The sequence below is a fragment of the Coffea arabica genome, chromosome 2c, assembly GCF_036785885.1.
Source record: "Coffea arabica cultivar ET-39 chromosome 2c, Coffea Arabica ET-39 HiFi, whole genome shotgun sequence".
NCBI lineage: Eukaryota > Viridiplantae > Streptophyta > Magnoliopsida > Gentianales > Rubiaceae > Coffea > Coffea arabica.
In genome coordinates, this window is record NC_092312.1 from 27,991,100 (window position 1) to 28,011,069 (window position 19,970).

Sequence of the window (19,970 nt, forward strand, 5' to 3'; positions counted from 1 at the left end):
CCAAAATCATTAGCTATGTAAAAATACCACAAAGAAAGTAAAAAGTTTGACATTCCTTTGTTTGAAAAGAGAAGAAACGCTGTTAAACAGTGAAGCAATACAACGATGATAAACAAATTTGACACTGTTTTGTCTTTATTGAAAAAGAAAAAAGTACTAAAAGGTTCTTGCAATAACCAATTAAGTGATAAAACACTTGAGATAATGCAAATTTTTCAACTGGCCTAGCAATAGATTTTTAGCTTGGCAACATAAGGTTCTGTAAAAGATCCTATCCATAAATTTTTATTCTGTTCATTCGCATCGCTACCATATCGCCATGCCTCTCCATTTCCAGCCTCCAATATCTTCAATATATCACCATTTTGACTCAATTTAACTATCGATCCGTAAGGATTAACCTTGGTATCCAGTGATCTAACTGCAACCCAAAATTCACCCTTTTGGTTTCTTTTGATGTTATTTGGCCTTCCTAGAAGTTTTGCAAAGATTTCAACTGTACCGGCTTTTGATGGCTCAAGGCAGTACTTCAGTATTCTAGAATTTGTAGTTTCAGCAACTAGCAGAAAATCGCCGTTTTTGCTCAGTGCCACCCCATTTGGAAGCATGAGGTTATTGAGTAGAACTGTTGCTTGATTAGTTTTTGGATCAAACTTTAATAATCTTCCCGATTTATCCCCTGTACTTATCACTGAAACGGAATCTCTGAAATTTGGAGCACAATAATTAGTGTTTCTGATGTTGAGTATAGAAGAATAATAGACAAAAATATTATATATATATATATATATATATATATGAGCAACAAAGCATTTCCTTAAATAGTTGTGACTGAGTGATGAGACTCAAGACATTCTAATCCTAGATCATTGTGCTTAGGCATATCAATGGGTAAGGTTTGGACTTGATCATTTAATTCAGATCTAGACACATTAAATTTAGTTAAATCCAGACTCTTATGGGCCTGAAAAGACAAGTCCAAACCTAAACCCTCATAGATTTGGGTATCCAATGAGTATCCGTTGTATTTTTCTAAACACACTAAGGTAAAAATATATGGATTTAAAAAAATATATAAACACCATCCGAATTTTATTTTCAAATAATAAAATTAATATTCAAGAAGTTGAATGCAATATTATGAACTGAAAAAATGACTATTATCGACTGCTTCTATTTATTTTTAAAATTCAGCTGTATTTACGTCCAATCTTTTATTTGTTTGCCTTTACTTTTTTTCCTTTTTCTAAAAAAGTTTGTACTAATTACAATGTTAACTAGGATTAGTTTGAAATAAGAAACAATCATGAAATCTTACTATATTCAATCCAATGACCATAGAATATTAAAATATTTTATAAATTTATATATATAAATTAATTATATATATATGTTTGGGTAAGGTCTGATATGGGTTTGAATTTGAATATAGATTATAGAAAATCCAATACTATCCAGACCCATAACTCTTTTTATTGGATCTAAGTCTGGATAGCATTTGGATAGTGTCCGACTTTGATAAATTAAATTCAAACCCTATCCAAGTACATTGGATCCAGGTTGGATCTAGATAAGATCCGATCAATTGATGTGTCTAATTGTGCTATTTGAACAAGCATTCGAATTAATAGGAGGCTAAGCTAGGAAGGAATTTTTGTATTGTCAACTGGTGACACGATTCTAGTTGAGCTTTTAAAACCTTTTTTTTTTCAATTTTTCTTGCAAGGAAAGGATAGAATTCAAGAAGCGTGGAATTTTTAAATCCTAAGTCCAAATTTTAAACTCCAAATGTCATCCTCTACGTGTAATTGGTTTCTAACGAACAAGTGCCTTACTTACGGCATTGATAACGCAAGTAGTTTAAAATCCATATTTTGTTGAACAAACTTTTGTTCATAATGCAAGAAAGTTTAAACTCTTAGCTGTTCGGCTATTTTACTGCTTGGTGGGTAGGGTCGTAAGGAAATAGTATCCTACAAGGAATGTAGTATCCATTACCTTACTGAATATATAGTGCTGCTGTCCGTGAAATATACTACGCCACTATTTTCATCAACAACTACATCGTTGGTGAATTTGAAAGGAACTCCTTCAGCTTCATTTGCCAATGGTGTAGCCAATCCGCCATTAGGACCTACTACCAGAAGGCCCTTGTAAGTATCTGCAATGTACAACTTACCAGAAAGTTTAAAATCCATATTTTGTTGAACAAACTTTTGTTCATAATGCAAGAAATTTTAAACTCTTAGCTGTTCGGCTATTTTACTGCTTGGTGGGTAGGGCCGTAAGGAAATAGTATCCTACAAGGAATGTAGTATCCATTACCTTACTGAATATATAGTGCTGCTGTCCGTGAAATATACTACGCCACTATTTTCATCAACAACTACATCGTTGGTGAATTTGAAAAGAACTCCTTCAGCTTCATTTGCCAATGGTGTAGCCAATCCGCCATTAGGACCTACTACCAGAAGGCCCTTGTAAGCATCTGCAATGTACAACTTACCAGACTTCCGATTGAAACTTAGACCTAACGGCAGGCCACATCTTGACTCAGTGGGAATATGATCTTGCGGACCTTCACAACTATTTCTGTTTCAAAACAGATCATCATTTAATTGTCTTGGACAAAAACCAAGAGCACTAAATAAAACAAGGATTGACCCGCCGGGCCCGGGTCGCAGGGGATTAGTCGGGCCCCGTAAGGATTGACCCAGACACTCCTGTGTCGACAAAAAAATAAATAAATAAAACAAGGATTGATTTTGTACATACTGAGCACTTTATATTTTGGACAAAAATATGGTTGGAGAGAAAAAAAAAATGTTTCAACAGTTTACCATTATAGGGGCAACTCTATCCCTTACATGGTTCAAAATATAATCAAAGTTTCATGGATTTTTTTTTTTGTTTTCTTCATTATTTAGTTGATGAATTTCTTAAACCTACCATGAGTTACATAACATGTAATGTAATCACAAAAGAGAATGTGGTGGAGGGGTTGTGACGTGGGACGGAAAAAGTCAAGGTGTGACCCAATGATAAATGCCAAATTAAGTTTAATATCGCCTAGAAATTTTTTTTCTTCATCTAATTAGATTTAGTATCAATTAGGAAATATTTTCCTTCTTTCTAACTAGATGTAATATTTATTGGAAATATATCCCGGTCCTTTTGATGTATTCCACGTTCTTTTGACGTAAATCAAACAATATGATAAATTCATTAACAATTCCTCCCTTGCAAGAACAAAAAAAAAACACAATCTATTATAAATTCATCCATTTGACAATGTATTTTGTGGATTTTGTTTGCTGCCAAGTTTTTTTTAATCCTTTTCTTAGTAGAAAATAGTGAAACGTAAGAAGTCAAAAGGGAAAGAAATAATTTGAATCAAAAACTTCAAAGCCTCCGGACTTATTGCAACAAAGCTGGGGTTACTTTTGTCATGCATTATTTACACCAAATAGAAACTAGGACTTCTTGTCGATCTATGTTTCCAGCTACGCTAATTCAGAAATGCAAAAAATTGTTTTGCAATTTTAGTCTCCAGGTTGTCATGGTCGAAATCGATATGTTCAAATACTCAAAGTTGGAAAAATATTGGGATAGCGGTTGCGGATTCTTTGTCACAAAAAATGTTGGGAAAATTATTCTTACCTGTTCGGAGTTGTTATAGCAAAATTGGTCCAACGCCTCTCACTTGAAAGCCACCTGATTATCCGGCCATCGGAAATGCCAGTGTATGGGCCGCCACCGTATCTATCAAACACCACACTCTCGAGTCCAGTGGCATTGATAATGGGAAATTTTTCAGACCCTAGAATCTGACAATCTTTTGGTCCAGGACTACAACTCACGACTTCAAAACCAACTGAGATTGATACCGCTATGGTAAGGATGGTTGAAGCTGCCCAAAAGAGCTTGGAACCCATGGACTTCAGGAAGGTACCTCGAATGAAAATCTAAAGGCGGTCGGAAGTGTTTGTTTGCCTTTGGGGTCAGACTATCAGCTGCTCCAGCTCGAAATGCTTATAGGAAAGTTTGTATATGGAAGGGTCAAAGGAAAACCAAAAAGTCCACATTATGGTAGGATAGTTCGACTTTTAAATTCTCCTCTCTTATTGTCAAGTAATTTCTTAATTACGTAATTCTTTTAATAGAAAAAGGGCGGAATTTCATTAACTATCAATTAAAACCGTTTATTAATATTGGAGTTCTTTTGGATCTATTTTGATAGATCTCATCATTAATATTGGAGTTTAAAACCGTTTATTAGCAAAAACTGTTTATTAACAATCCGTTGATGAAAACTATTCTTTATAAAAAAAAAAACCAAAAAAATTTTGGAGGATCACTCCACCAAATCCCAATGGGAAAATTCTGCAATCGGATTAGGATATCAGCAAAAGACAGAGATTAGTTTTAACGGAAGAAATAATCAAAATTACACTCCAACCAACAAAAGTTTTTTTTTTTTTTTTTTAAATACTCCAAACACAAGGCCACTTGTTTGTATAAAAGCCAAAAGATTCTTTCTTTTGGTTTATCTCTTTATTTGCTTTTCCAAAGGGTCAACTTATTGTGGTTATCAAAGGTCGTTTGTCCTTTGAACAAGTCAAGAGTCGTTTAACAAAGGTCGTTTGAACAAGTCAAGAGTCGTTTATTAAAGGACGTTTGTCCTTTGAACAAGTCAAGAGTCGTTTAACAAAGGTCGTGTATCTGTATTATAAATAGATGAGCCTTATCTGAGGAAAGGATCATCAGACTTTGTATCAGAAGTTCATATCAATAAATCCCAGAGTGTTTCTATAAAAATGAGAGCCTAAGTTTTCTTTTATTTCCTTAAACACGGCAATGATACATGGCTAAAGGGGTATCCAAAATCGCTTCATAAAAGTCCCTTGATCGTTGAAAAGCATATCTTCCCCTTATATTATTCTTGCACAATTTCCGTTGGATGAGTTGGAAACTTGAAGAACTTATTAAAAAAAAATTGAATTATCACTTCCCATATGATATGAATTCATTTGTCTAATGGATAAAAATCAAAGGTTATCATCGATTGAAATGTTTAAGCAGTTTGTATTAGATTATATTGTTGCTTGGACAAACAAAGTTTAAGAACGTCACAATTACTATTTAGGCCGGCTTGCATATGGGCTGTCTATTTAAACATTAAGCATTAAAATCCACGAGATGTTTAAAGAAAAAAAAATGATGAAAAGATTCAAAATCTTACTATAGGCTACATGGAGTCTTGGCTTGAAAAAAATTTTTTTTTTTTGCCTTTTTTGAGAAAATGGTAACTTTGTCTAACAAAGCTAAAAAAGACAAATTAGTTACTTAAGGGCCTTCTTGGTAATGTTGGTATCATTTCTTTCCTATTTTCTACTATAAATCAAATAGAAAACTTGTACAGTATTTAATGAAAAAACTTAAAATGTGTTTCATTCGTAACACCAAGTACCTGTGATTAAATGCTATTTATCAATTTATGGGATGCAACTGAAATTTACAACACCAGTTGGTGCGTTAAGACGGCATGCTCTGAAAGGCGTATTGGGTTTGGTGTGAGGGTAGGAGGTGCGTGGGTAGGCTTGTTAGTGGGACTATCTCGCACGAATTCAAGCCACTTAGCCTGCTGAAATAGGGTTAGGCTTCACTTGAATTAGGGTTGGACCGAGTTAGGATCTAAAGTTAGTGCCAAATTAAAAATAAAGTTGGGTTGGACCAAATTAGGCTCAACCTATATGAGGCTTGACAAGATTAATTAATAACATCAAATGCTAATGGATGTTCAGCACTCCTATTTTTGAGGTGTTTTAGAGGGCCAAATTTTTTTCTAAAAGATCACTTATGTAATCATCTAAAACACAAGGCCAGCTAGGATGGTGTGTTTTAAAGAAGTTTGTCAAAATTTTTATTGTGATTTACTGTAGAATTTTTACAAGAACTTTCATAATTTTTGAGTATTGAGAAGATGGTTGTAGAACCCAACCACTGACTGCCATCACACCTACTCCATACTGCCAACAATCTCCATCACAATATCACACCCATCCCATCTCCTAGCCTGCCACCTACGCCTACAAACAACCTCACTACCACTCCTACCATCCAACTCTTTTTCCTTCTCCTCGCCTCCTCAACCCTTTCTCGCCTGCTATTCCTCCTCCTTATCCTCCTCTTCTTCTCCCCCCACCTCTTTATCCTCTCTCCAGCATCTTCTTCTTCTCCAACTATTGCTATTTCTCAACCAAATGAAGGAGGGGGAAACTGGTGGGCGAGAGAGAGAATATGGAGCTAAGAGACTAAGAGAGGAAAGAAAGGAGGAATAGGTGGAAGAAATAAAGGATAAGGCAAGAAAAAGGAAGAGAGGGAAAGAAAAAAGGCACGTGACAGTGGTGGGGGAGGAAACGGTAGTGGGGGATGATGGTAGTAATAGGGAAGGTAGTAATGAAGGGGTGGCAATGGTGATAGTTGGGATATGTGTTTTTCTGCTATAATTTTTTAAAAATTTGTGGGTTTTTTAAAGGATAATTGTAGATGGATCATGGATCTATATGGATTAGATTTTTTTAGGATTTTTTTTTTAAAAACTATACTATAACGTTGTATTTCTAAAAATTTCTACTTTAGATGAGTCCACATAGGTTAGGTGTTTTGAGAATGTATTTTAGAGTGCTTTTAAAATTAAAATTTTATTAGAGTATTTTTAAAAATTTATTAAATATTCACTGCCATTATAAGCTACCTCCCACCACTGTCCCTTCCCTACTCCCTCCTCTATTGCCATCAACATTCCTCCCCCTTCTCTATTCTCCCTCTTCCTCTTCCTCCCCCTCGCTCCTTCTCCATCTTTCTCCTTCTTTCCTCTCCTCTCCCTTCTCCTCCCCTCTTTTGGGAGAGAGGAGGAAAGGAAGAGAAAAAGGGAGAAGAGATGAGGGGGAATGGTGGTGGCAATAGAAAAGGGAGGGTGGTGTGTGATGGATGAAAGAAGAAAAAGGTGGTTTGATTTATTTTATTTTTTAAATTCTTTAATATTTTGTTAGGTATATTTGAAATTGTTGTATAAGGAGTATGTTATTATAATATTGTATTTGAAAATTTTGATTAAAAATAAGGCAATTTAAACAGAAAAATTTGATTATTATAATATTGTATTTGAAAAAATAAGGCTTAGAAAAAAAATTTGTCTTTCTAAACTAGGCCTAAGTACCCGACAAGTTTTAGAAAAACATCAAAAAAAAAAAACATTAAAAAGACCACCTCCAATGCCAACACTTCACCACCACTGCCACTCTCTATCACCACCGCCTTCCTCCCTTTTACTCCTCTATTGACCTTCTCTCTGCCTCCTCCTTCTTCCCTTTCTCCTCCTCTCTCTTTCTCCTCCCTCCTTCTTCCCTTCTTCCTGTGACCTCCGTTCCCCATATAAAATTCAAGCTAGCCGGATCTTGACTTGATGTCTACCTGAATAAATGACCTCAGATAAGGCCTCATATACATGTGAGATTTAAAGGTTCGACTTTGGACTAGCATGTATGACCTTTTTGTTGTATGGGCTTGGGCCCTTATAAACCCAAAATAAATGAGTCAAGTGATAGGTTGAACTCGTTTGTGACGAGTAGAGTGGGCTTTGGTGTAGTAGAAATACAATGTAATAAAGAACGGAAATTATGTGGAAATAAGAATAAATGATATACATCTTTGATCTATTAAAATTTATATTTAGAAAACAATCCTGCTCTTATAAACGTTTCTCGATTTCGTAAAATACAAAAACTTTAATAAAAGCATAAAAAACACGAAACCTAAACGTAATTTTATGGCCCCTTTAGTTCCAATATTTTACTCCATTAGATATATTTGACATGGAATATACAGCAGAAGTTGCAATGTACATAATTATAGATGTGCAAGAAAAGAAGCTTCATTACTGGACAAGTTGGCATGATTACCTAAAAATGACTCTCGTATCATCATAGTCACCATAATTTTGAGAGTTACATACATGCACAAAATCGTACTTTTACCTTCAAATACTTGAGATATTAACAAAATCAAAATTTTCACTTCTAACGCCTTGAGATATTAAAAAATAAAATATTATTAAAATTTTAAGGACAAGGAGAGATACAAGCAGAAATTTACCAATTAAAGCATATTTTGGGGCATTCAACCATATATTGTTTTGATGCAAGCATCATTTCTAACGGCAATTAATGTACAAGAGACATTTGTTTATTTGATAAAAGTTTTGATATTTAAGGTGTTGACTGTAATTTGGTCAAAAGTTATAGGGTTTGTTTGATAATTAATTTAATCAAATCTCAAGAAAGGTAAATGTAGTTAACATTTAAATTCAAATGATAACAGAAATAATGAACTAGTATAGGTGACATAACGTGTATCTAAAGCTTCATACTTAGGTGTAATAACAAATAGGGTTACAAATTAAATTAGCAATTGCAAAACAATAAAACAAAAATTCAAATATAAAAAAAATGACAGCAAAGTATTAAAAATTATACCTTTGTTCACTCCATTTCCAAAGGGTGGTGGTCTTTGGCAAGAGTATCAAATAGTGAGACTTTTGAAAGAATGTTGTTAGTGAATGTAATCTTTAAAAAGTTATTCAGTGAATGCAACTTTTTGAGGAATAAATGCTTAAAAAAATTAAAACACGCATTCTATGATGCAACTTTTAAGGAAACATTGCATTAAGCAAATACGTGTTTCATCCTTTAGGATGAGGTATGAAAACTGTTGCCTTTTGAGAAGTTCTTTTAAAAGGGGGCAAATAGTCTATTTGACCGTCAAACTTTAACAATATTATAATTTTAGCCCTCTAATTATAATTTGTATATTTTTAGACCTTGAACTATTAAAAATATATATTTATACCTCTTTTATCAATTTGAACCGTGAAATCTAATGGAACTAGCTCAAAATGATGTCATTTTGATTTTTGTTCCTCCAATTGAGTCCTAATTGATACAACTATTTACCACCGGCAACAGCTATTGACCATTGTTGATTGAGAGTTTACCATTACTTTATCATTGTCAAAATTTGATCAAATTGTATCCAACACTTCGGTTATGACATAGATTCCAAATTTAAATGAATTTCAGTAAATAAGAGTATATCTTGAGTCAAAGACGATAGTTCTATTATCATATTACACATCATTTACCAATTCTTTTGAATTTTATACTAAAATGTTACTTGGAGCATGAAGAATTCAAATCAACAAAGAATTTGGCATGAAATACTCCGAACTTTTTTAATTCAATTTTGCACCATCTAAGCTTTTTTCAGTTAATTCAAGACCCAGTAGATGTCAAACTTTTCAATACTTTATACGGATGAACTACTCATATTATGAAGATTCTAGATATATGACATACATATTCTAATTTATGTTCAATTAAAAGCCCTAATTTGTAGTTGCTCTATTTTCTATTCTAGCAGAGAAAACTTTCTATTTTGCTTTGTATGTGGCAGGTGATGCTCTTTCCATCAATTTTAACACCTCAAACTGACAAAAGGGCTATTAGTATTAGGGTTGGTAATTTCCGACACGACCTAAAAACACGACACAAACCTAACACGAAATTAATGGGTTTGGGTTGAGGTTTTTCCGGTTCGGGTCAGAATCGAGTCGAACCCGAAAAGAAAGCGGGTCGACATCGAGTCAGCCCATGGGTGGCCCGATATGACCCAATAACCCGTTTATGAATTAAAAATAATTTAATAAACATAAAAATTATTTTATCTAACTAAACTAAGTTATTCTTTTTTTCCAAAAGCATTCATCACTTAATCCTAAATGAATTTATTTAACTTGTGTGAAGTTGAAATTATTATATTTGGACAAATAATGTATTATATTATTTTTTACTTTTATACTGTTTTAATTTATTTTATATTTGGTTTGGGATAAAACACTTTTACCGTGTTTTAATTTATTTTAGATTTGGTTTGGGATTATTTATTTAAAATTTTATTACTTGATTATGTAATTAGTCTTGTGCGAAATTGGTTTTATTAGAAATTACAGTAGTAAATTAATAAATTAAAAATAAGTTTCGGGTCATTTCGGGTCGACCCGAAATTTTCGAGTTCGGGTAAGGTATTCTAGCCTAACCCGTTTCGGGTTGGCGGGTCCGGTTTGGATCAGTGGATTTTCTGTTATACCTTAGTCTCAAGCCAACCCGTCAACCCGATTTGAACCCGATTGCCACCCCTAATTAGTATGCATTTTAATATAGGGACCAAAAGTATAGAACACAAAATTAAAATATTAAAAGTATAAAATCATTAAAGTTTGATTGGCCAAATAAGCTTTTTTGCCTGTTAAAAACCCACATCTTTGAGAATTAACTCCTCTACACGCATTAAGACCTCTTTCCTGGTTCCTAGGGTAAGCTGGCAAGTTCATTGTTATCTTCTACAAGCATTGCTCTTATGCTTAGATTTGCCCTTGGACGGGGAAGACTACAATTTTGTGTGGGTGGGCTTGAGATTTTCAAGACTATTGACGTTTTTTGAAGACAGACTCTGACTTCCTTTGATTTTATCTAATCAAATATCTTCAATTTCGTGCAATTACTATATATAAGCTATAAACCACATGTCATATCTGCTACTCACAAAGTTACCTCGTCCTGTGCCGATCAAGGTTACATCATTTTATGTGAATTTAGAAGAAAACAATTGCAAAATCACAAAATTCATCGTTGTATGTTCTGTAGATTAATTTTTTCAAAGATATCTGGCAATTTTTCAATGTTTTGCTTCATATTCGATAATCAGAAAAGTCAAAACAAAAGATTCAAAAATTCCTGTTTGTTAATACAGAGAGTGCGGACCTAACCAAGAAGTGCTATGCGTCTAAAGTCTAGACGAGTCATAATTGGAGTTTTTAAACCTAGGCTGGATAGGCTGATGGTTATTTTCATTTTTCAACAATTCTACTAGTAGGAGAGCTTTAGTTCGATAGCATAGGATGCATTTTTCCTTCACCTACTTAAAAGTGTACTTGCTTTATTTATTTATTTTAGTAGGCAGAGTTGGTTAAAGAAGCTATGAGGAAAAAGGGATTTGAATGTAAAACCTCTAATTTTCTTTTTTCTTCACTTTCTCGGCAGTTAAGAGTATACTTCCATGTCTATATATTTTGGTCCTCTAAAACGTCTATTACAGCTCTTACTTTTCTTTCTTTTCCGCTGATGTTGATTAGTTATTCTAAGCTTTCCGATAGTTGCCCATATGCTCCATAATTTTTCAAAGTGCAACAGTCTCTCCTAAGATTTGTGATAGTTTTTAGATAAATCCAGCCTGCTACTTTTGAATAATTGTGAACTTATGAGGTTTCTAATCAAGTTGCGGTCTCCTCTACTGTTGATCCTGGAAAACAGCAAAAAGAAATTTAAAAATTAAAGTTGCTTGCAATTAACGTCAAAGTGCCCTGATTAAGAAAGTTTTGATCCAGTGCTAAGGTTGAAATCTTAAGAATTAGAGATCTTAAGTTCAAATCCTCCTTCCCCCTCTTACTTCTCAAATCCCACTCTTTTCTTACTAAACAAAAAATTATTAAAAAAAAAATTGCACTAATAGAGAGTATGACTGACTGCACTTGAAGTTTAGTTAACCTGAATGAACCTCCTTCCTCCTCTTACTTGTGAAATCCTCCTCTTTTCTTACTAAACAAAAAATTATTATGAAAAATTGCACTAATAGAGAGTATGACTAAGCGTACTTGAAGTTTTGTGTACTTGAATGAACGACAGTTGCATGACTTCAAAGAAATCTCAAAGAACAACAAGAGAAGTAATGAAAAACATAACAAATTTCAAGGGCAAGTGGTTCTTTTGGTGATACTAAGCAAGACAAAGGAGATTTGGAAGAAGTGCCGGTACTAATATTATAATTCTAATGCTAGAACTAGTCAAAATTTGTGAGTTTTTAGTGGACAACAAAATTATTAAGTTATCTTATAAAATGGTAGAAATTAAGAGGTTATGCAATTATTGTATCCCGAAGAAATGCTCCTTTTGCTTAGATAGGAGGTTAGATTCTAGATGTGAATTGATTAGTGATTATGCTTTAGGCATATTTCAAGAAGAGGAATGGATCAATCCTCAGTATATCTAACACTTTTTGTATAGAACTATTTGAGCCTTTGCTCATATAAGTGTACATCTTTTCCCAATGAATACAAAATCTACCGTTGCAGAAAAAAAAAATATCTAGCAATCTAAAAAATTGTTGACTCTTAGGAGCTTCTTTTCTTGACTCTTAGCAAGGAAGAAATACATTATTGGAGGGTGAGTTTAATTCTTGGCTAGAAAAACAGCTTTTTCTTCTCTTTCTTCTCTAACTTAGCTTAGTGTAGTTTAGATCTAGTCTTTATTTTCCTTGAAAAAACTTGAAAAAATCTTAGTATAACAATGTATTTTTGATAGCAATGAAGATGATGAAACTTGGAAATCTTGTTTCTTCACTTGAATGAACATTTCTTCCTCTATACTCGCTTTGTTGTTTCATTTGATAATGATTAATTTTATGATCTTTTTGAATGTGTTTCATAATACTTTTGAGTCAATTTGTAGATTGATTAGTAGAAGTTGTTCATTTTTTTATTTTAATTTGCACCTTGAGTAATAGATGAATTAGTTGTAATTTTATCATTTGACTTGCAAAATCTCTTTGTTTTGTAGGTAAAATGATCAAGTTTAATTCGAAGTGAAATGGTGATCTAACAAAGCGAAGTTTGAGAAGTCATAACAATGTCTAAAAGAGGTGGTGCAATTGAAGAATGTTTCTTTAAAAAGAAAAAAAAAGAAAGAAATCCTCGAGGGTTATTCAGTGGATTCTGCAAGGGATTATGGGCAGAATGTTAACTTCAAAAAGAAAAGCAGAGAATTACATGCTCTGCATAATCCCTGGAAGAATCCCTCGAGGGATAAGTCACAACTGCAATTTGCCAACTTATATGACTTTTGTTTCTTTTTCCATATTTGACAAGACTCAAAGGGACAACTTGTACCAACTTTTGGTGGATTTAGAAACTTATTTTGTTGACTCTTAGCAAGAAAGAAACGCATTATTGGGGGGAAAGATTACTTCTTGGCCAAAAACAAGAACAACTTCTTCTTCTCTTTCCTCTCTAACTTAGCTTAATTAGTGTAGTTTTAGATCTAGATTTTATTTTTCTTAAAGAACCTGAAGAACTCTTAGTGTAACAAAGTATTTTTGATGGCAATGAAAATGATGAAACTTGAAAATCTTGTTTTTTCACTTGAATAAACATTTCTTTCTCTTAACTCTCTTTATTGTTTCATTAATGCTTAGTTACATTGAAAATTTGAGTTTTATTGTTAAATCTATTATGTCTAGCTAAATTTTCTTGTTCTAGGGATAGATGAAACTATTTGTGCCTTAATTATGATTGAATCTAGTTGATTATTGCTATATCTACTTGCTAGTTCATCTATTCTTGGCTTAACACTTGTGAATGTTTGATTGCTATTTGCAAACCATAATAGTTGTTGTTAATCTATGAATATAGTTGACAATGATGGAAATGGAATATGTGGAGCCTAAGGAGTTGGCAGACGAAAGTAATGGTACACTAAGGTGGATGTTTTTGGCATTTATAGATCTAGATTAAGTCTTCACTTGTGACTTCAGCACGAAAGTAGGGAAACTATAGTGGTGGCTAGATGGCAAGAGCGAGTTCCGATGGTTTGAGTGAAATGCATCCGTAGCAAGACAAGTGCATTAGTGATCACTGATTATTTTATCCATAATTAGGTACATTTAGTAGATTCTATACCCTAAAACATTTGTGTTTGGTTGACTTTCTATAATTTGTTAATTTTTGTTACATTGTTTTAGCACTGTGGTTATTTTATTTAGTTAAAAATTTTTGATTAATTAGATAACAAAGTGAGTTAAAAGTCTTAACACTTGGAAATGATTCTCGTGAAATCGATTCTAACTCCCTAGTAATACGAACCATGACCTGCATACTTACAGTAAAGGAGGAAATTAGGTTAAAATTTAGCATGTATGTTAGAACCTTGTCAACTGCTTTAAGCCATGTTACAGTTTGTCTTTAGTAGTTTCAAGACTTTATAGCGTAAAGGTATCCATGAAGATAGTGCCAAATGATCATCACCTATGTGTTGAAATAATTTTAGCATCTTTTTATTTTTAGAGCTTTTAGGTGGTAGATGTTATATGTCATTTTCAAAGAGAGTGAAGTGTTTGAAGCATTTTATCGAATGCCAAAATCATTAGCTATGTAAAAATACCACAAAGAATGTAAAAAGTTTGACATTCCTTTGTTTGAAAAGAGAAGAAACGCTGTTAAACAGTGAAGCAATACAACGATGATAAACAAATTTGACACTGTTTTGTCTTTATTGAAAAAGAAAAAAGTACTAAAAGGTTCTTGCAATAACCAATTAAGTGATAAAACACTTGAGATAATGCAAATTTTTCAACTGGCCTAGCAATAGATTTTTAGCTTGGCAACATAAGGTTCTGTAAAAGATCCTATCCATAAATTTTTATTCTGTTCATTCGCATCGCTACCATATCGCCATGCCTCTCCATTTCCAGCCTCCAATATCTTCAATATATCACCATTTTGACTCAATTTAACTATCGATCCGTAAGGATTAACCTTGGTATCCAGTGATATAACTGCAACCCAAAATTCACCCTTTTGGTTTCTTTTGATGTTATCTGGTCTTCCTGGAAGTTTTGCAAAGATTTCAACTGTACCAGCTTTTGATGGCTCAAGGCAGTACTTCAGTATTCTAGAATTTGTAGTTTCAGCAACTAGCAGAAAATCACCGTTTTTGCTTAGTGCCACCCCATTTGGAAGCATGAGATTATTGAGTAGAACTGTTGCTTGATTAGTTTTTGGATCAAACTTTAATAATCTTCCCGATTTATCCCCTGTACTTATCACTAAAGTGGAATTTCTGAAATTTGGAGCACAATAATTAGTGTTACTGATGTTGAGTATAGAAGAATAATAGACCAAAATATTTTATATATATATATATATATATATATGAGCAACAATGTATTTCCTTAAATAGCTGTGACTGAGTGATGAGACTCAAGACTTTCTAATCCTAGATCATTGTGCTTAGGCATATCAATGGGTAAGGTTTGGATTTGATCATTTAATTCAGATCTAGACACATTAAATTTAGTTAAATCCAGACCCTTATGGGTCTGAAAAGACAAGTCCAAACCTAAACCCTCATGGATTTGGGTATCCAATGAGTATCCGTTGTATTTTTCTAAACACACTAAAGTAAAAATATATAGATTTAAAAAAATATATAAACACCATCCGCATTTTATTTTCAAATAATAAAATTAATATTCAAGAAGTTGAATGCAATATTATGAACTGAAAAAATGACTATTATCGACTGCTTCTATTTATTTTTAAAATTCAGCTGTATTTACGTCCAATCTTTTATTTGTTTGCATTTACTTTTTTTCCTTTTTCTAAAGAATTTTGTACTAATTACAATGTTAACTAGGATTAGTTTGAAATAAGAAAACAATCATGAAATCTTACTATATTCAATCCAATGACCATAGAATATTAAAATATTTTATATATATATATATAATTTAATTATATATATATATATATATATATATATGTTTGGGTAAGGTCTGATATGGATTTGAATTTGGATATAGATTATAGAAAATCCAATACTATCCAGACCCATAACTCTTTTATTGGATCTAAGTCTGGATAGCATTTGGATAGTGTCTGAATTTGATAAATTAAATTCAAACCCTATCCAAATACATTGGATCCAGGTTGGATCTAGATAAGATCCGATCAATTGATATGTCTAATTGTGCTATTTGAACAAGCATTCGAATTAATAGGAGGCTAAGCCAGGAAGGAATTTTTGTATTGTCAACTGGTGACACGATTCTAGTTGAGCTTTTAAAACCTTTTTTTTTTCAATTTTTCTTGCAAGGAAAGCATAGAATTCAAGAAGCGTGGAACTTTTAAATCCTAAGTCCAAATTGTAAACTCCAAATGTCATCCTCTACGTGTAATTGGTTTCTGACGAACAAGTGTCTTACTTACGGCTTTGATAACGCAAGTAGTTTAAAATCCATATTTTGTTGAACAAACTTTTGTTCATAATGCAAGAAAGTTTAAACTCTTAGCTGTTCGGCTATATTACTGCTTGGTGGGTAGGGCCGTAAGGAAATAGTATCCTACAAGGAATGTAGTATCCATTACCTTACTGAATATATAGTGCTGCTGTCCGTGAAATATACTACGCCACTATTTTCATCAACAACTACATCGTTGGTGAATTTGAAAGGAACTCCTTCAGCTTCATTTGCCAATGGTGTAGCCAATCCGCCATTAGGACCTACTACCAGAAGGCCCTTGTAAGCATCTGCAATGTACAACTTACCAGACTTCCGATTGAAACTTAGACCTAACGGCAGCCCACATCTTGACTCGGTGGGAATATGATCTTGCGGACCTTCACAACCATTTCTGTTTCAAAACAGATCATCATTTAATTGTCTTGGACAAAAATCAAGAGCACTAAATAAAACAAGGATTGATTTTGTACATACTGAGCACTTTATATTTTGGACAAAAATATGGTTGGAGAGAAAAAAAAAAATGTTTCAACAGTTTACCATTATAGGGGCAACTCTATCCCTTACATGGTTCAAAATATAATCAAAGTTTCATGGATTTTTTTTTGTTTTCTTCATTATTTAGTTGATGAATTTCTTAAACCTACCATGAGTTACATAACATGTAATGTAATCACAAAAGAGAATGTGGTGGAGGGGTTGTGACGTGGGACGGAAAAAGTCAAGGTGTGACCCAATGATAAATGCCAAATTAAGTTTAATATCGCCTAGAAATTTTTTTTCTTCATATAATTAGATTTAGTATCAATTAGGAAATATTTTCCTTCTTTCTAACTAGATGTAATATTTATTGGAAATATATCCCGGTCCTTTTGATGTATTCCACGTTCTTTTGACGTAAATCAAACAATATGATAAATTCATTAACAATTCCTCCCTTGCAAGAACCAAAAAAAAAAAACACAATCTATTATAAATTCATCCATTTGACAATGTATTTTGTGGATTTTGTTTGCTGCCAAGTTTTTTTTTAATCCTTTTCTTAGTAGAAAAATAGTGAAACGTAAGAAGTCAAAAGGGAAAGAAATAATTTGAATCAAAACTTCAAAGCCTACGGACTTATTGCAACAAAGCTGGGGTTGCTTTTGTCATGCATTATTTACACCAAACAGAAACTAGGACTTCTTGTCGATCTATGTTTCCAGCTACGCTAATTCAGAAATGCAAAAAATTGTTTTGCAATTTTAGTCTCCAGGTTGTCATGGTCGAAATCGATATGTACAAATACTCAAAGTTGGAAAAATATTGGGATAGTGGTTGCGGATTCTTTGTCACAAAAAATGTTGGGAAAATTATTCTTACCTGTTCGGAGTTGTTATAGCAAAATTGGTCCAACGCCTCTCGCTTGAAAGCCTGATTATCCGGCCATCGGAAATGCCAGTGTATGGGCCGCCACCGTATCTATCAAACACCACACTCTCGGGTCCAGTGGCATTGATAATGGGAAATTTTTCAGACCCTAGAATCTGACAATCTTTTGGTCCAGGACTACAACTCACGACTTCAAAACCAACTGAGATTGATACCGCTATGGTAAGGATGGTTGAAACTGCCGAAAAGAGCTTGGAACCCATGGACTTCGGGAAGGTACCTCGAATGAAAATCTAAAGGCGGTCGGAAGTGTTTGTTTGCCTTTGGGGTCAGACTATCAGCTGCTCCAGCTTGAAATACTTATAGGAAAGTTTGTATATGTAAGGGTCAAAGGAAAATTAAAAAGTCCACAGTATGGTAGGATAGTTCGACTTTTAAATTCTCCTCTCTTATTGTCAAGTAATTTCTTAATTACGTAATTCTTTTAATAGAAAAAGGGAGGAAATTCATTAACTATCAATTAAAACCGTTTATTAATATTGGAGTTCGTTTGGATCTATTTTGATAGATCTCATCATTAATATTGGAGTTCAAAACCATTTATTAGCAAAAAACTGTTTATTAACAATCCATTGATGAAAACCATTCTTTATAAAAAAAAAAAAACCAAAAAAATTTTGGAGGATCACTCCACCAAATCCCAATGGGAAAATTCTGAATTAGCACTTCCCATATGATATGAATTCATTTGTCTAATGGATAAAAATCAAAGCTTATCATCGATTGAAATGTTTAAGCAGTTTGTATTAGATTATATTGTTGCTTGGACAAACAAAGTTTAAGAACGTCACAATTACTATTTAGGCCGGCTTGCATATGGGCTGTCTATTTAAACATTAAGCATTAAAATCCACGAGATGTTTAAAGAAAAAAAAAATGACGAAAAGATTCAAAATCTTACTATAGGCTACATGGAGTCTTGGCTTGGAAAACTTTTTTTTTCTTTTTTTTTTTTGCCTTTTTTGAGAAAATGCTAACTTTGTCTAACAAAGCTAAAAAAGACAAATTAGTTACTTAAGGGCCTTCTTGGTAATGTTGGTATCATTTCTTTCCTATTTTCTAGTATAAATCAAATAGAAAACTTATATAGTATTTAATGGAAAAACTGAAAATGTGTTTCATTCGTAACACCAAGTACCTGTGATTAAATGCTATTTATCAATTTGGGATAATTTCATAAACCTCCCCTGAGGTTTTATGAAATATCACCTAGCTCCCTTGAGGTTTTTAAAATCTCACTTAGCACCCATTGAATTGACATTTTGGTAACATTGGAAGCCCTTCTAACCAAAAGTTATATTAAAAAATTCATGTTTGAGGAGAGAGATTATTTTACTGCCTTTAATACCCTTAGACTATAAAAAAATGAACATTTTATAAACCAAGAAAAAAAAGTACTAAATTGGAACAATCTTAAAAGTGAGGAGATGAAAATTGGTAAGATTTTATATTACAGCCAATAGTCACTTCTACAGTAGGAAGAGTTAGGCCCCGTTTGGAACTTGAGTTTTTGCCAACTTGTCTAAAACTTTACAGTAGATCACTATACAAGTTGTAAAAAAAATTTTATAAGATAGAAAAACTTTTTTCCTTTTCATTTTCAACAGATTTCCTTTTATTTTTTCTTTTTTTTATTTTCTTTCTTTTTTCTTTTCCTCCCCCCACCTTCCCGCTTGTTCTCCCTCCCCCTTCCCCCTTCCTCTTCCCCTTCCCCCCCATGTTCCCTCTCCCGAAACTGCCAATGAAGTAGCAAACAGAGAACTTTTTTTCTTTTTTTTTTTTTTTGCATTTTTTCTCTCCTCATCTCCAACTCTTTATCTCTCCCTTCCCCGCCACCCCTCTTCTCCCTCTCCCTTTCCCCCCTCCCCCTTCCCTCACCCGGGGTCTAGCCGAATCCCTTTACAGAAGCTTGAATTTTCCCTCTTAGGTGCAGCACCCAATTTCAATCCCTCTTAGGTGCAGCACCCAATTGCTTGAATTCCCACATTCGCTGGAGCTCCGGTTATGCCTGAGCTCGCTGAGAGGATTAGCATACAAGGACAAAGCAGCAACAGAAATTCCCACCTTCGATTTGCATTTTTTTCTCTCCCTCTCTTGCCGGACAAAGTAGCAACAGATTTTTTTTTCAATTTTCCCTCTCCCCCCTCCTCCCCTTTCCCTGCCACCCTCATCCTCCCTCAGTGCGATCTGGTCCCACGACCAAATCGGCCAGAGGGGAAGGGTGGTGGGGGAGGAGTGGGGGAGAGAGAGGGGAAGAAAAAAACGGGGAAGGTCAGATCGGATAAAGGGGGAGGAAGAGGGGGAGAGGGAGAAAAGGGGAAAAAAACAAGAAGTCTGATGCCGGAAGA

At 33.7% G+C, this 19,970-nt stretch overlaps 2 protein-coding genes across 2 annotated transcripts; both read right to left on the reverse strand.

Annotated features, from left to right (window-relative positions):
* Positions 1-106: 106 nt before the first annotated feature.
* On the reverse strand, positions 107-4,059 carry LOC113724204 (protein STRICTOSIDINE SYNTHASE-LIKE 2). Its single transcript, XM_027247130.2, has 3 exons — positions 3,661-4,059; positions 2,326-2,592; positions 107-705 (listed from the first exon to the last, which is right to left on the reverse strand). The coding sequence occupies exons 1-3, from the start codon at positions 3,933-3,935 to the stop codon at positions 225-227; spliced, it is 1,023 nt and encodes a 340-aa protein (XP_027102931.2). The 5' UTR covers positions 3,936-4,059; the 3' UTR covers positions 107-224.
* Positions 4,060-14,409: 10,350 nt separating this feature from the next.
* LOC113727108 (protein STRICTOSIDINE SYNTHASE-LIKE 2-like) lies at positions 14,410-17,893 on the reverse strand. The gene is made up of 3 exons (XM_027251109.2): positions 17,554-17,893; positions 16,316-16,582; positions 14,410-15,008 (listed from the first exon to the last, which is right to left on the reverse strand). Exons 1-3 carry the CDS (start codon positions 17,823-17,825, stop codon positions 14,528-14,530), a joined length of 1,020 nt encoding a protein of 339 aa, XP_027106910.1. The 5' UTR covers positions 17,826-17,893; the 3' UTR covers positions 14,410-14,527.
* Between the last annotated feature and the right edge of the window lie 2,077 nt (positions 17,894-19,970).